Here is a 17,181-nt window from a genome sequence, read left to right on the forward strand (position 1 = left end):
TCATGGGTGTATAAGGAGAGGTATTAGCAGTAGAGGGAAGTGCTCATGGGTGTATAGGGAGAGGTATTAGTTGTAAAGAGAAGTTCTCATGGGTGTATAAGGAGAGGTATTAGAAGTAGAGGGAAGTGCTCATGGGTGTATAGGGTGAGGTATTAGCAGTAGAGAGAAGTTCTTATGGGTGTAAAGGGAGAGGTATTAGTTGTAGAGAGAAGTTGTTATGGGTGTATAGGGAGAGGTATTACCAATAGAAAGAGGGAAGTGCTAATTGTTGTATAGGGAGAGGTATTAGAAGTAGAGGGAAGTGCTCAGGGTTGTATAGGGTGATGTATTAGCAGTAGAGAGAAGTTCTTATGGGTGTATAGGGAGAGGTATTAGTTGTAGAGAGAAGTTGTTATGGGTGTATAGGGAGAGGTATTACACATAGAAAGAGGGAAGTGCTAATTGTTGTATAGGGAGAGGTATTAGAAGTAGAGGGAAGTGCTCATGGGTGTATAGGGGGAGGTATTAGCCATAGAAAGGGGGTAGTGCTAATTGTTGTATAGGGGGAGGTATTAGAAGAAGAGAGAAGTGCTCATGGGTGTATGGGGAGGCATTAGCAGAAGAGAGGAAAGTGCTCATGGGTGTATGGGGAGAGGTATTAGCAGTAGAGAGAAGTGCTAATGGGTGTATAGGGAGAGGTATTAGCAGTAGAGGGAAGTGCTCATAGGTGTATAGGGAGAGATATTGGCAGTAGAGAGGGAAGTGCTCATGGGCATATAGGGAGAGGTATAAGCAGCAGAGAAAGTGCCCATGGGTGTATAGGGAGAGGTATTGGCAGTAGAGAAGGAAGTGCTCTTGGGTATATAGAATGAGGTATTAGCAGTAGAGAGGGAAGTGCTCATGCGTGAATAGGGAGAGGTATTAGCTGTAGAGAAAAGTGTTCATGGGTGAATAGGGAGAGGTATTAGCTGTAAAGAGGGAAGTGATCATGTCACTGTACAGAGCACTGGTGAGACCTCATTTCCTCACTTGGAGTATTGTATGCAGGTCTGGAGACCGTATCTTCAGGGCTAGCACTAGCCTAAGGCATCCAAAGCAGCTGCATTAGGGTGCTGACAGTAAAGGGGCAGAAAAAGCAGAATTCCCAGCCACTGGCAGGGCATTCGGATCACAGGCTGCACCACCACAACTGTCCAACGATGCCACCAAACCCCCCTAATCCCCCCCCCTAATCCCCCCCCCCCCCCCCCCCACACACACACACACACAATTTACAAATCTGTATTTTCGGCCACAATGGTGAAATTTTTTTTTCCACTGGAGTACCCCTTTAACCATATGAGGAGTTGGGTCTTCCTTCTTGTTTAAACAGAATATTTTGGAGATAGATAGCAGAAAATCAAATATTGTAGGTTTTAGTTTTTTTTTTTTTTTTTTGTAATAAAGTCAGATTCTTCCAATGCTTTACTATAGAGATGTCATCTGGCTCCATCTATGGGACCAGCCAGGTACTGCAAGTCTTATATCACATACAGTATAATGGAGAAATCATGACACAAATGACACAATGAACCTCATTTGATAGGTCAAGCTTTATAAATACAATAAGTGTACGGTGGTATTATATGAAGAGATTGGCGTAGGTCACATAGCTGCTGGCTCAGAGATCGCGGGGGTCCGCAGCAGCGGGAACCCCCTGATCTAACATCTTATCCCCTATACTTTGGATAGGGGATAAGATGTGTGCAGCGGAGTACCCCTTTAAGATGAGATCCTTCAAGGTCTACAGTAAATATCACTGACCCATGGCTTTCAAGCTGTTGCAAACCTAAAACTCCCAACATGCTCTGTTAGGAAATGCTGGGGGTTATAGTCTGTAAATGCGTTGGTTGGAGATCACTGGTCCCAGTTGCAGGCAGAGCTTGTATACCATGATGTAGTGGAGACGAGTTGGCATTGCCGTCTTGCTGTGAGTTTTCTTCCACAGTTCATCCACCTGATGGACATTAGTTTGGAAGCTGCATTGGTATTAACCCCTAAATGTTCGTGACGCCAGGGCGTGGTTTTACCGATAACAAGGCCTATGTGTATGGGGACAGTAGTGTGTACAACCCTACAGCATATGCCGGTGCTATCTAAGTCATAGAATATTAAATATTGGAGGCGTTCCATTATTATTGTGCTTTAAAGTTGTAGTAAATGTCGTTTCTTTGTCCTTTTAATTCCTAGGAAACAAGAAATAGTAAAAATAAAGACGATTATATGTTATTTTTGGATAATATAATAAAAAAAAAAAAAAAAAACAGATGTAATGAGAAAATCTAAGGCTGTGGTCTCAAACTGTGGCCCTCCAGATGTTGCAAAACTTCAACTCCCAGCATGCCCGGACAGCCAACGGCTGTCCGGGCATGCTGGGAGTTGAAGTTTTGCAACATCTGGAGGGCCACAGTTTGAAACCACTGCTCTAAGGCCGTGTTCACACAGTGTTTTTCCTAGCACGCTCATTTTACATTTACGTGCGTATTTTTACCTTATGTAACTGTTTATTTTTGGGAGGGTTTTTTGTAAAATTTATGCCTAAATCCGGCCCCCTGATCAGTTAGTTACATCATTATAAATTCGACACCCCAGACGTTCAAGGACCATGTGCTTTTGTTGTGTTTTAAAAAAAATAATTCAAGAATTATAACAATAAATAAAAAAAATTTATAATAAAAGAAAACATTTAAAAAAAACATTTCATCCACAAACAGGTAGCATGTGACCTATATATATATATATATATAGATATATTTAAAAAAAAAAAAGCCGCTTAATATACAATGTATGCAGAAACAATTGCTTTCCCATAAACATACAGGGAGCACATTATTGCGGACACAATTTAAAAATATACGTGCCTGGAAACACACTGTGTGAACTGAGCCTAAAGGGAAAAGTCATACAGCATTATTTTGCTTAATTCACACACACCCCTTTAATGGGGAATTTATATATATATATATATATATATATATATATATATATATATATGGTGGCAGAAAGTTATACAGATTTGTAATTTACTTCTATATAAAAATCTCAATCCTTCCAGTACTTATCACCTGCTGTATGCTCCAGAGGAAGTTGTGTAGTTCTTTCCAGCCTGACCACAGTGCTCTCTGCTGACACCTCTGTCCATATCAGGAGCTGTCCAGAGTAGAAGCAAATCCCACTAGCAAACCTCTCCTGCTCTGGACAGTTTCAGACATGGACAGAGGTGTCAGCAGAGAGCACTGTGGTCAGAATGGAGAGAACTACACAACTTCCCCTGGATCAGCTGATAAGGATTAAAATTATTAAAGAGAAGACATTTACAGATCTTTATAACTTTCTGTCATCAGGTCGATAGTTTTTCCCTCCAAAATACCCCATTATGTGAAACATATGTATATATATATATATATATATATATATATATATATATATATATATATTATATATATATATATATATATATATATATATATATATATATATATATAACAAAAAGTCTCGTCCACAGCACCAAAATTCATGAAAAAAATATATGTTTTATTCCATATAAGGTGTCAATACAGCAGCGACGTTTCAGTCAGCTCAACCGGACCTTTCGCTGCTGTATTGACACCTTATATGGAATAAAACATATATTTTTTTCATGAATTTTGGTCCTGTGGACGAGACTTTTTGTTCTGTTTGAAAGATGATCCCCTAACCAAGGATCCAGGAGCTGCGTGCACCTCCCTACGATATTTTTCCTTTCATTGGTTGTGCTGTTCTTTTTCTTCTACTATATATATATATATATATATATATATATATATATATATAATCCCGTTAACATTGATTAGTATGAGCGATCCAATAATTGCTTATAATAGTTGCCTATGAGGAAAATCTAAACAAGAATAAAAAAAGGGGGGGGGGGGGTTGAAAATTTAAAGAAGCCCCTCCCCTGATGAAGATGTGTGACATTTTTAAACACATTTTATTAATCCTGCATGATAAACAGCATAGATGAAAAACATAAATAAATAAACACAAAAACGCTAGGATTGCTCAATTACATTATATATAAAAATAATAACATCTTCATAGTTGAAGAATAAATAAAAAAAATTTACAGGGGTGAGAATAGGGGGATTTTGAGCATTTTATTTACTTTAAAGTTTTATATTGTTTAAGTAATATTATATAAATTAGGTAGTTCTGTAATTGTATTAACCTACATAGTAAAGATAACCTGTCAGTTTTATCATCGATTGAACTGCATAAAAACAAAACCCACAGAAGTTGCTACATTTTGTTTTCAAATTCGCACCACAAAAAAAAAAAAAAAAAAAAAATATATATATATATATATATATATCTTTTTTTTAATAGGTGTAAAAGAAAAGGTGTCTGTGCAGAGTACAATTTGTCCTGCATAAAATAAGTCCTCTTATGGCCCTGTAGATGGAAAATTGTAGAGTTAGGAGAGGAGGAAACATGCACAAGCCCTCCCTGATGAAGAAGACCATTGTCTTAAAAACTTGTTGGAGGTTTTTTTTTTTTTTTTGCTTGATCCTGGAGTGGTCACTCATCGGTGCACGGCACCAGACAGCATTGCTTGATAGAGACGCCACTTGCCGAGGAAGTCCCCTGTAAGTCGCATGCTGTTCCCTTATTGACCAGAAGATTCCAGAACCAGCCTTATGATTATGGACTCATCTAATATGAATCACTGGCAGATCTTTTTTGTTTTAGTGCATGTGCTCTGGTATTTAATACTGGACACCTAGTACAGGATCACAGGATACTTGTACAGACTGGGGACTTGGGGCTTTGTTATCATCATTATTCCTGTCGTACTGCACAAAATAGCCATCACAAATACCTGATGTATTAAAACATCTCATCTCATTACCAAAGAGTGTATGTTTATGCTTACAGTTTTCTACATAAAATAGTATCTCTGGGAACAACTTTCATCTTCTTTGTTGTGTTGCACCCAAATACTTTTTTTTTTTCAGAAGAGATGGAATAGGACAACCAACAGTAATAATTTTCCATGGAACAGCTTGTACCTCATATGTAGATTCTGTAACTTGTGTCCCCTGGTCAGGAGGTCCCTTTTCTGAAAACGAAAACATTTTAGTCAGTTGTATGGCCATGAAGAACATTTTTTTTTTTTTTTTTTTTAAGTATTAAAGAAAATTCACCTCAACTAATAATTATTAGAATATAAACGAGTTGTTAGAACTGGATTCTCAGAAATGGGTGGCCATATATTTCCCCTGCAGCCACCACTGGAGGAGAAATGTGGTGTAACATGGCACCAATTTAAAATAAACATGTAATATAATATGGATACAGTATTATAATACATTAACTTTATTTGCTGAAAGTCTCACTACTTTTATAAAGGCCATAGAAGTTCTTAGTCTTAACAATTCACATTACGGTCTATATTATTTCCTATAGTGCAGAATGTTTTTGAGTATGTTGTTGCTTGTGTGGTGACCCAGCAGTGCGGCAGAGATGTTGATGTCTGGGTCTGCTGGTAGTTGCTGTCCTTCCCTCGGTAGAGGACCTTGTTCACATTGGATGGAGTAGAGTTGGAGTCATGTGCCTCCTTAGGAGTCAACATAAATTTTTAAGAGAAGAAGGACTACACTGAAGGCGTTGGTCTTTAGTCCCTTGGGGCACTTTCTAGTTAAAGGGGTACTTCGTCATTAGACATGATGTTATCCCCTATCCAAAGGATAGGGGATAACATATCTGGTTACGATGGTCTGGCTGCTGGAGACCCCCACGATCTCTGCAACGGCACCCCAGTCATCTAGTGCACGGAGCGAACTCTGTGCCGGATGACTGGCGAACAATCATCCATTCATGTCTATGGGAGGAGGCGTGATGGCTATGTACTAGCCTCCACGTCCCCTTCCATAGACATGAATGGAGGGGGCATCGTGTGACATAACGATCACGGAAGCCACAGACTACCGTTACCGTAACGCTGCAGTACCAGCCTGAAGATCGTGGGGTCCCTGCATCCAGAACCCCCGCGATAAGATATGTTATCCCCTATCCTTTGGATAGGGGATAACATGTCTAGGTGCAGAGTATCCCTTTGACTATATCTTTGCTACTGGAAAAAGGATGCCCATGGTGTCTCATGTGCAGTGAGAAACCAATACACAAGGATTTGAGGAGTTGTTTCACGATGGGTAACTTTACTTAACCATAAAACCTTCAACTACAAGGTGGACGTTCACAGTTTAGACAGTTCCAATAGAGATTACTTTTGGTGGTAAGTGATAGCTGGAAACAAAGAGTTAACCTGTGTAGTCAGTGTGTTGGAGGGTTAGTTCCTGAGATGGATAATTCCCTGAGAAAACTAGAAAGAAACCTCCAGTTGGCTTTTGGCAGTAGTTAGGTCGTCTGCCCCGACTGGAGATCCACAAAGGCAAAGACAGCTAAGGGACCCTGTTATCTCCTCAGAAAATCATCCACCATTAGTAGTATGGTTCATCACACCACACAAAACACCTATAGTGGTATAATACACTTGGAAGGAAGCTTTCCAAGTAAGAAGTTCTGCAGCAGTTAGATTTATATTATACGGTAAATTCTTACGGCTAGTACATAACCTATTTCAATAAGGGGGAAAAGTATGGGAAGCATGGGTTGTGTCCGGGAGAAAGAGGAGGAGAACCAAGGAGGAAAATATGGAAAGTAATAACAGCAAATGTGGAGGAGGAGCTAATTCTTTCATTTGGAATGTAATACATCTTTACATTCCTCATTTACTCTTTACAGTATAAATATCCAGAATATTGATCAAAATGATGTATACTGTATATAGAAGCACTTTATGGCTAAATGTTCATTGTAGGAATATATTTATCTCTCTTACCTAATTGTCTTTTCTCCATGTGTCTCCTTAGACAGAAATAGGATCCCACATAAATGAGGATGAGGGCGACTATATTACCAATAACCATCCCAATAATGAAGGAAAAGTCCAGGCTACAAGCTACAAAGAAAAGAATGATGAGTTTCATATTGAAAGGCACTGCAATAATAAAGGATTAAAGGGGCCGTTCCATTAATGGATATTGCATTTCTTCATTAGATTTTCCAACACAAAATGTTTTTAATTAGAAAAATGTCATCAAAATTATCTTTTGTATGTAGACATTGCTTTTAAATACATGTTATGGAGCTCCATGGTGTCCATTCGATTTCCTCTCACAATAGGATCAAGAGGATCCAAGGAATGGGACTGAGCCACTGGGGATGTGTGACCACCATTATTGAGTCATGAGATGGACATTCGAAGAAGGAATCAAAAGAACACCAGGGGGAAACATAGACACAGAAGTATTTCATTTAAAAATTGTTCTGTCTCATCTGATCTTCCCACAGCCGAACCGGTAAAGGCTTGAGTGTTCGCCGAGCCTCAAAAATCATAAAGTTCGGGTCGAATCCGGGTTGGCCGGATTCGGTTCACTCATCTCTTCTGATGAACTAACCAAAATTTGGAAAATCCAGTACCCATTACTCCTCATAGATAAACTTAAACAATCCTACTAGAGAACTGGGGGTTTCACAGTGTTCCCAAGCTCTAAACAATAATGGGCTCCACAGATACAACTGAAGACAGCCCCATGTAGAGTTGATGACTCTGATGACTTGCCGCTATTGTCTGTTTCCCATGGCACATGACGGCCGTCACGCCCCCTTCAATAGGCTTGCATTGAGGGGGCGGAGCATGATGTCACACAGGGGGTGGAGCCATGATGTAACAATACTCCGGCCCCGTGATCGGCAGTCATCAGACCCGGAGCGAACATGCTCCGGGGGCTGATGGTAACAGGGTGCTGCATGAAAGATCACGGGGGTCCCCAGCAGCAGGACCCCCGCGATCAAACATCTTATACCCTATCCTTTGTATAGGGGATAAGATGTCTTAGTGCCAGAGTACCCATTTAAGAAAGTTAATCCCCCCCAGTGACAGAAGGGATATGGTGAGAAAAGCCACTATATCACATTAGTAGGGCATTACCATTTCTATCCTCTGTGGTTGGGATGCTCGGAGAAACTGTAAATAAAAGAATAAATTCATGTTAATAATGAAGGAAAAGCAAAATTAAAGATTTTTTCTAACAACATTTAATTTATGAAAATGTTGATACCTTTACAAGGGGTAAATATACAGTTATTGTTACAACATGCAGTTATCCAGCCGACAATGTCCAAAGAAATCTTTAAAGGGGTACTCTGCCGCTAGACAAGGGATAGCATGTCTGATGGCGGGGGTCAGGCTGCTGGGGACCCCTGTGATTTCTGCAGCGGCACCCCAGTCAGGGGCACAGAGCGAACTCAGCTTCATAGACATGAATGGAGGAGGCGTGGTGTGGTGTGACATGATCAAAACAACTTTTGACATGTCTGACATGTCAGCGTGAATTAGTGCTGCTGAGGGGTAAGACTTCTAGGGGCGGAGTACCCCTTTAAGAAAAACATTATATATTTTTTTAAGATTCGCTGTACCATCAGATGAGATAACTGCCATACCAAACACCATATGACCCCCCCCCCCCCAACAACCCATCTCAAATTTGTCCCACAACAACCCCGACAGCCCTAAATTCTGCACACTCACTCACACTTACCAGGGACTGTAATAGTGGTTGGTGGTTGATAATTATATTTCATTTTACTGTCTTTGCTTTCTACAAATCTAAAGTAATATTCCCCCTCATCTTCTTTCCTGGCCCCAGTTATGGTCAGGGTGCAGTCTCCAGAATTCGGATTTCCCGTCAGATTGAAGTTTGTTTTCTTCACCTCACTGGATTTATCATTAGTGGCTACAATATAATCTGAATTGTTCGTCCTCCACATCCAGTATCCAAAGGAATTAGTGAATGTATTTCTATAATCAGCAGTGAAGGTACAAGGAATGGTGACACAGAGACCCTCCTGGACACTGACATTACGAGACACTTGTATAGAATAACCTGGAGGATATATGACCTGGGATGTGATACCTGTAGAAGGATAAGGATGGGATTATTATATATCAGGTATTACATAGAAAATAATCCATATAGATACTGGCTGATATATGTATATATATATATATATATATATATATATATATATATATATATGTCACAGCAGCGCAGATGCTTCTTGCTTGGTTACGCAGGAACAAGAGAGCGAGAACATGGCCGCCGCTCCCTTATATGGGCAGGGGCTGGGCTGTTTTCACTGGTCCAATAAACTGTCACTCACTGTTACAATGAGTGATGGGAGATAAACGTCACAGGAACCTCCAAAGGTCCTGAAGCACAATACCATAGAGTTGACCTGATCACATGACCCGCAGGTCCTGCTATGCTATGGACAGGTAATTAACTAACTATTTACATTTATACAATCCTACACATACAAATCCTAAATGGCTACAGGATAACTACTATAGAGAGGTGACTAGGGGTGAATAAGACAATAGGGACCCCGACGTCCTAGGGACTCTGGCTAAGGGGACCTATATACACAGGTACCGGATAGGATAAGGTACCGGGACACCACACACACATATATATATATATATATATATATATATATATATATATAATATATATATATATATATAGATAGATAGATAGATAGATAGATAGATATCAAGGAAGGCTGCAGCACACCAAAATGGACGGTGAAGAAACAATATATGGTTACAAATCAACAGTTAATTAAGTGAAAAAGGCACATATATTGTATATATTATTATATGAAAAAACATAAAGTGCAGTGTGACAAAGTTAGAACTACCGCCTGTCAAGTGGCAGCAAGCATATAAACATTATTCTGAATAAAGGCTGCTGGGGACCCCCGTGATTTCTGCAGCGGCACCCCAGTCAGGGGCACAGAGCGAACTCAGCTTCATAGACATGAATGGAGGTGGCGTGGTGTGACATGATCTAAACAACTTTTGACATGTCTGACATGTCAGCGTTAATTAGTGCTGCTGAGGGGTAAGACTTCTAGGGGCGGAGTACCCCTTTAAGAAAAACATTTTCTTTTTAAGTTCCGCTGTACCCATCAGGTTAGATAACTACCGTGCCATACCCCATATGTCCCCTCCCCCCTCAACAACCCATCTCAACCCGGCAAGCCCTAATACCCTTCTGCACCCCCCACCCCCAAGACCCCCACCGCACAAAGTCATGTGCAGGCATAGATCTGAGCGTTGCGCACTGCCTAGAACTCCACAACTGCCGACATCAGCTGCTTTCCCCGAGCGCTTATATGGGGGAGATTTATCAAAACCTGTTCAGAGGGAAAGTTGCCCAGTTGCCCATAGCAACCAATCAGATCGCTTCTTTCAGTTTAAAAAGGCCACTGCAAAATGAAAGAAGCGATCTGATTGGTTGCTATGGGCAACTCAGTAATGTTTCCTCTGAAGAGGTTTTGATAAATCTCCCCATATAAGCGCTCGGGGAAAGCAGCGGATGTCGGCAGTTGCGGAGTTCCAGGCAGTCCGCGCCGCTCCTCAAGTCTCTCTCCTCACATCTTCCTCTCCCCCCATCCCCCAAATCTCCCCTAACATCACCATAATTACAACTCCCAGCATGCGCTGACAGTGAAGACATGCTGGGGGTTGTAGTTTTGCAAAAGCCGGGAAGTCATAGGTTGGGGATTGCTGTATCCTAACAAGGCTCCAACCTGTGGCTTCCTAGCATTAGCTAAACTACAACCCCCAGGATGTTCTTATTGTCAGGGCACGCTGGGAGTTGTAGTTTTGCTAATGCTATGGGAGATGTGAGCGAGCAGATGATGACAGCAGACTGAGGGAGGAGGCGGAGTCATGCACAGTGAGGCCACACCCTCTACCTTTGAGAGGATTTCAGGCAAGTGAGATACACAACATATGACTTTTTTTTTTTTTGCAAAAATAAAGGTACTAGAGACATATAATATATATGTACATGATCAGGATTAGGTACTGAGTGACATATAATTTTTTTTGGGGGGGGCGAGGTGTATCTGGCAAGTACGTTTTCTAGGAATTATCAGTATCACCCGCAGTAACCTGTGTAACAAGCTTGTAGTGATCAAAATGATACGGCGAACCGAATCATCACTCCGTTCCGCTTTAATTCATCTTTTTTGGTATATGCAAATTTGTTGCTTGGGGCATGGGCGGAGCTATGAACCCTACTCCTGGCACTGTGACGTCATCTTTGCCGGGAGATGACAGGACTCTGAGGATGTGCGGAGGCTCCTTACAGGTCCAAGATGGCCATGGGAATGGAGCTGAGCCGAACGCTGCTTCCGGGTCTACCCAGGTGTACCCAGGAAGCGGCGCATGTGCAGTACAGTAACGGGCCGAGCGAGCAGGGAGGGGGATTATGAATATGGAGGAGCCAGGCGCAGCCCACCCAGCCTTATTCTCCTGTCTCTAAAATAAAACTTGGTTGTCCAGGACAGATTGGGGCATAAATGTCCCAGTATAATATAGTTGTATTTTAATGAGATATCTAACCCTTTGGAATTAGCTTTTCTACACGACTTTTATTTTTTTTATAATATATAATTAATAAGTACATGTTCATTTTTGTCTAGTGCTTTTATGCTTATGTTGAGACATATAGATCTATAGATTTAGTTTAGTTTTTTCAATGATGCTTCATTTTTTTCAGCTTTAGATATATAGGGTCAGGATTGGCTGTAAAAAACACACACACACACCCTATAAATACTATTCTGGGAAATTCTGAGTCTTCTTGTAACTTCTATTAATGTGTCATGAAGTGTTCAGCGCAGTCACATATAGAGATATAGATCCCAGTGATATCATTGTTAGGATCCTGCACACTCACTCACACTTACCAGATACTGTAATAGTGGTTGGTGGTTGATAATTATATTTCACGTTACTGTTTTTATTTTCATCAAATCTAAAGTAATAATCCCCCTCATCTTCTTTCCTGGCACCAGTTATGGTCAGGGTGCAGTCTCCAGTATTCGGATTTCCCGTCAGATTGAAGTTTGTTTTCTTCACCTCACTGGATTTATCATTAGTGGCCACAATATAATCTGAACTGACCGGCAGCTGTTTCCAGTATCCAAAGGAATTAGTGAATGTTTTTCTCCCATCAGCAGTGAAGGTACAAGGAATGGTGACACAGAGACCCTCCTGGACACTGACACTAGGAGACACTTGTATAGAATAACCTGGGAAATATATGACCTGGGATGTGATACCTGTAGAAGGATAAGGATGGTGTTAATATATATATCAGGTATTACATAGAAAATAATCCATATACACACTGGCTGATATTTTTTTTCTTCTCTTATTTATTTCATAATTCAGTGAAACTCAAGCCATTCACACTAAGTAAAACACACATATACAGGGTGGGCCATTCATATGGATACACCTTAATAAAATGGGAATGGTTGGTGATATTACCTTCCTGTTTGTGGCACATTAGTATATGTGGGGGGGGGGGGGGGACTTTTCAAGATGGGTGGTGACCATGGGGGCCATTTTGAAGTCAGCCATTTTGAATCCAACTTTTGTTTTTTCAATAGGAAGAGGGTCATGTGACACATCACACTTATTGGGAATTTCACAAGAAAAACAATGATGTGCTTGGTTTTAACGTAACTTTATTCTTTCATGAGTTGTTTACAAGTTTCTGACCACTTATAAAATGTGTTCTATGTGCTGCCCATTGTGTTGGATTGTCAATGCAACCCTCTTCTCTATATACTGCTATATACTACTATATACACCGCAGGAGAAATGCTAGCACAGGCTTCCAGTATCCATAGTTTCAGGTGCTGCACAACTCGTGGTATATGGGGTACAAAGATAGTGGGGCCATTCTTCATCAATGGAAACCTCAAGGCCACTGGATATGCTACATGATGATGTGTTTCCCTCTTTATGCACTGAAGCTGGCACGTTCCCTGAGTTTTTCCAGCAAGATGGTGACCACCACATTATGGGTGCCAGGTCCGAGCATTCCTAGATGAACAGTTTCCAGGAAAGTGGATTGGTCATCGTGGGCCAGTTGAATGGTCCCCAAGGTCTCCCAATCTGACCCCGTTAGACTTATATCTTTGGGGTCATCTGAAGGCAATTGTCTATGCTGTGAAGATACGAGATGTGATGCACCTGAAACTACGGATACTGGAAGCCTGTGCTAGCATTTCTCCTGCGGTGTGGCTATCAGTGTGTAAAGAGTGGAGAAGAGGGTTGCATTGACAATCCAACATAATGGGCAGCACATTGAACACATAAGATTGATGTGTCACATGACCCTCTTCCTATTGAAAAAACAAAAGTTGGATTCAAAATGACCGACTTCAAAATGGCCACCATGGTCACCACCCATCTTGAAAAGTTTCCTCGCTCACATATACTAACGTGACACAAACAGGAAGTTAATATCACCAACCATTCCCATTTTATTAAGGTGTATCCATATAAATGGCCCACCCTGTAGATAGTGGTATATAGTCAGCTTGAAGCCAAGCCCTGTTTTCACTTTCACATCTGGGCACAATTTACTTGCCCAGAGTAGAATTGAGATTTGGAAACGGGGCTCAGCTTCCAGCTCACTGTCAATCAAGCAGGGACAGGGATGAGAAGGAGGAGGAGTTTCAGCACTTCAGGAGCTGGGAACTCCTCTTTGACACTTGGCTTGAGAGAATAAAAGTGATTTTCTATGTTATGAAGACACAGACAGAAGAAAGGTGCCATGTGTCGCCTCGTCCTATCAGCATCTAACAGTGTCAGCCATTTGGAACCTGAATTACAGCCGACAGATTCTATTTAAAGCACCAGGCCCTCTTTTCTTCATAGACAAAGCAAGTGTATAATAGGAAATAGATTTTAGCTCTGATAGGAAGATCCCTTGTCTTTTATGTCTGGTGTAATATATGTACAGGATTTCCTATTTAATAACAGCCAAACCCTGAAGAGGCTAAAAGTGTTTTATATATAATTTAGATGGGACACTTATGGGCAGAACAGTCACCTTTATGTTCTCCACCGAAATCATTCTCATAGAGGTCCAGGAAGTTATGATCGATGGTTCTGACTGGCAGGGAGTTTATGAGTGTAAGGCCTCATTCCCACTTCCGTTGGATTCCGCCGGCCAGAACAATAGGAGTTTAGTGGAGAAAAAATTGTGCAAGCACTATTGAATGACCCGGCAGTAGCCATTTGCATCCAAATTGTTTCAGGGCCCGATGGGCTCAAAAAAAAAAAAAGACGATCTGAACCTTAAAAGGTTTATCCACCATAAGGTGATTTTAGTATGTACCTGGCAGAAAGTAATGGACATGCTTAGGAAGGATCTGCGCTTGTCTTGGAGCTAAATGGCTATGTTGTAAGATTATCATAATACTGTGGCTTGCTTTTTGTGAACTGGTATTTCCTGTTTGAGTTTTCTTTTTTGCCTACAAATCCCATAATTCCATTTTCCTCCCTCCCATACATCAGTTACCCCACCCATTGAAACATAAATGAGCTGCATCCATTCAAAAGACCTGTGGTTTTCAATCAGGGTGCCTACAGCTGTTGCATTAGATGCAGATTGATCTCTCTCCCACCAAGCGATCGCTCCAGCCATTGAAGCAGACAGGCTCCCTGTCATCAGCTGACTAGTGAGTCAGGTCTCGGCCACATTGCAACCTGGGAAAAATCTGAGACAACAGTCATTTTCTATGCTGTTAAAAATAAATATTGGGGTTAAAATCACAGAAGAATTGTGAGAAAACCTTCACACACAGGTACAGACACTATATAATGAACTACACTAACTTTACAGCCCCTGTAGCATAGTCAAATAAAAAATAATCCTGGAATACCCCTTTGACGGATCAAATGTGAACGGCAATGTGAACCTAACCTAACCTGGATTATACACCCATCTACAAAATGATCTGCTTGTTTTGAAAACCTTGCAGAATGGTTATATAGACCATAAAGCATACCTTATATATATGTTATCAGAATGGTGTACTTACCTTTCCATAAGAGAGGGAGGAAAACCTGAAGACTGACCCCCAGGCTGCTGGGCTTTATGTGCCTCATCCTGACACTGAGATGAACTATGGGTAGAGATCACAAATGGATTGTGGATTCTATGGAAGAGAAACTTAAGTTTACACACCAGCAGGCAAAAAGATCATCCTTGTCTGACTCATTCAACCTTCATTTTTTATCTACATCAGTTCACAAGAAAATTGACTCAGCAGAGACACTTCACGATCGTGGAGAAGAAAACAACAAAACAGAGTCACAGAAATTCCCATTTGGATACAATATTCCCACAAACAAATAACAAATCTACATACTACCCAATAGTGTCAGATCGTGGGAGGAGTCTGAATCCTCCCCCCCCCCCCCCCCCCCACAGCGCGATCTCACGTACAGGGCTCACCTCTCCTATTGAGGGGGCATGTTAGCTGCTGCTTCACTCGATGATCGACTTTCCCCATTCAGGAGGACAGCCGGGGAGCCGTATGGGTGATTGCGAGAGTCCTGTATCCTTGAGCGGTAGGGGATCCATTTTTTTTATCTGCTGCAGATTTCACATTATAAAACCTGCAATTGTGGATCAGCAATTTCTAATCTGTAGCGGATCCGGTGTGTGTGAATGTACCCTAAAACAAGAATCTAAAATAACAGTAAAAGTAGAAAACCTTTCTTCTGGAGAGCCTGGGATTTATTCTAAAAAGCTTTTTCATGTACAATTAGGACACGTACACCCAGCAGAAGGGACCGAGATGGGCACAACGGTAACTCCATTGTTTGCTAATCTTTTAAAGGGACAATTTTAAGGTCATTTTATTGGAGCCAATAGGCCTTTTAAAGAAAATTGCATTTTAAATATGCACTTTATAGATGATTTTATTGTTGGAATAAAAAAAAAAAGCATGGAATGATGATTTCCTGTATTAGATTACCTATAACATGTAGAACCTTCTATAGTCCATATATACAGGTAATAGTAGTTATATAATGCACTGCACTGGTGTCCTGTATTAGATCATCTATAACATGTAGATTCTTCTACAGTCCATATATACAGGTAATAGTAGTTATATAATACCCTGGACTGGTGTCCTGTATTAGATTACCTATGACATGTAGGTCCTTCTATAGTCCATATATACAGGTTATGAATAGTCTGCACTCACCTTGTAAACTATAAAACACTCAAAGTAAATACCATGTGCCCACTGCGGCCCCTCTGTGCTGTGTTCCCTCCGCACGGAAGGTTCTCACTCTGCTTCCTCTTATTTTCACCAATAATTGTAATCCCCCCCCCGACTTCTTCGTTCCTCTTTTCTTATCCTTGTATTTTGTTTTATTAAATATAAAACATTATTTTGCATAACATTCCGTCCGTCATATTCTACTTATCTGTTAGTGATCCAAGCCTAGACCTTATGCGGTGCCAATATTCTTCCATAAACCAAAGAACAGATGTAGCAGAGCTGAATTTGTCATTTACTGATTTCTTCGTCGCACTGCCATAGCTCCAGTGCAGATAAAATATCATAATATTGTTATATGTTACATTTCATATATTGTTAGATCTCAGATGAATAAACTCAGCTCTGCTGCATGTGTACGATTTGTTACCATTACTGATTTATCTTAGGACACACTCCTTCCTGATTGGGTTGGGGGTTGTAGATATGGTATTTTTGGATACTGTCCCTTATAGACACTTAGTAGGCAAATTAGGTCTTTTCAATGTACCTCTCATTAACAAGATTATTTTATTCCTAAAAAATAAAAAAATGCAATAAATTATATATATATATATATATATATATATATATATATATATTGTTATGACAGGACTTTTGAAAGCAAAGTTCAGTGTTTTATTCACACTTGGAAAACAGCAGTCTTAAATGCAGATCAAAGAAAAAGTAACAAAAGTCCACCTATGTTCCTCATGTGTTTGTTCACACCCGAGTCCATGGCATGCAGCATCAAGCAAGTCTTTTCCAGGCCTCCAGGCTCACTGCTCACCAGCTTCAACACTCAAAATTCAGCTCTCTCTGGCAGTGTGAGCTGCAAAATGCAACCCCCCCCCGACTGGTGAAGCAGACTGCTTTTAAAGTTAACAAAAGGCGGCCTGGATTGTAGGG

At 40.7% G+C, this 17,181-nt stretch overlaps 1 protein-coding gene across 1 annotated transcript; it reads right to left on the reverse strand.

Moving 5' to 3' along the window:
• Positions 1-1,558: 1,558 nt before the first annotated feature.
• LOC130294293 (sialic acid-binding Ig-like lectin 12) lies at positions 1,559-15,106 on the reverse strand. Its single transcript, XM_056543906.1, has 7 exons — positions 15,040-15,106; positions 11,884-12,258; positions 8,661-9,059; positions 8,051-8,086; positions 6,899-7,018; positions 5,067-5,116; positions 1,559-2,204 (listed from the first exon to the last, which is right to left on the reverse strand). The coding sequence occupies exons 1-7, from the start codon at positions 15,104-15,106 to the stop codon at positions 2,154-2,156; spliced, it is 1,098 nt and encodes a 365-aa protein (XP_056399881.1). The 3' UTR covers positions 1,559-2,153.
• Between the last annotated feature and the right edge of the window lie 2,075 nt (positions 15,107-17,181).

The sequence above is a fragment of the Hyla sarda genome, chromosome 10 (genome assembly GCF_029499605.1).
Source record: "Hyla sarda isolate aHylSar1 chromosome 10, aHylSar1.hap1, whole genome shotgun sequence".
Classification (NCBI taxonomy): Eukaryota; Metazoa; Chordata; class Amphibia; order Anura; family Hylidae; genus Hyla; species Hyla sarda.

Coding starts and splice junctions, on each gene's coding strand:
- LOC130294293 (XM_056543906.1), bottom strand. CDS start 15,106: ATGAGGCACATAAAGCCCAGCAGCCTGGGGGTCAGTCTTCAGGTTTTC. Junction 9,060..11,883: donor AACCACTATTACAGTATCTG/GTAAGTGTGAGT, acceptor CTGATATATAAT/AATCCCATCCTTATCCTTCT. Junction 8,087..8,660: donor AACCACTATTACAGTCCCTG/GTAAGTGTGAGT, acceptor TTTTATTTACAG/TTTCTCCGAGCATCCCAACC.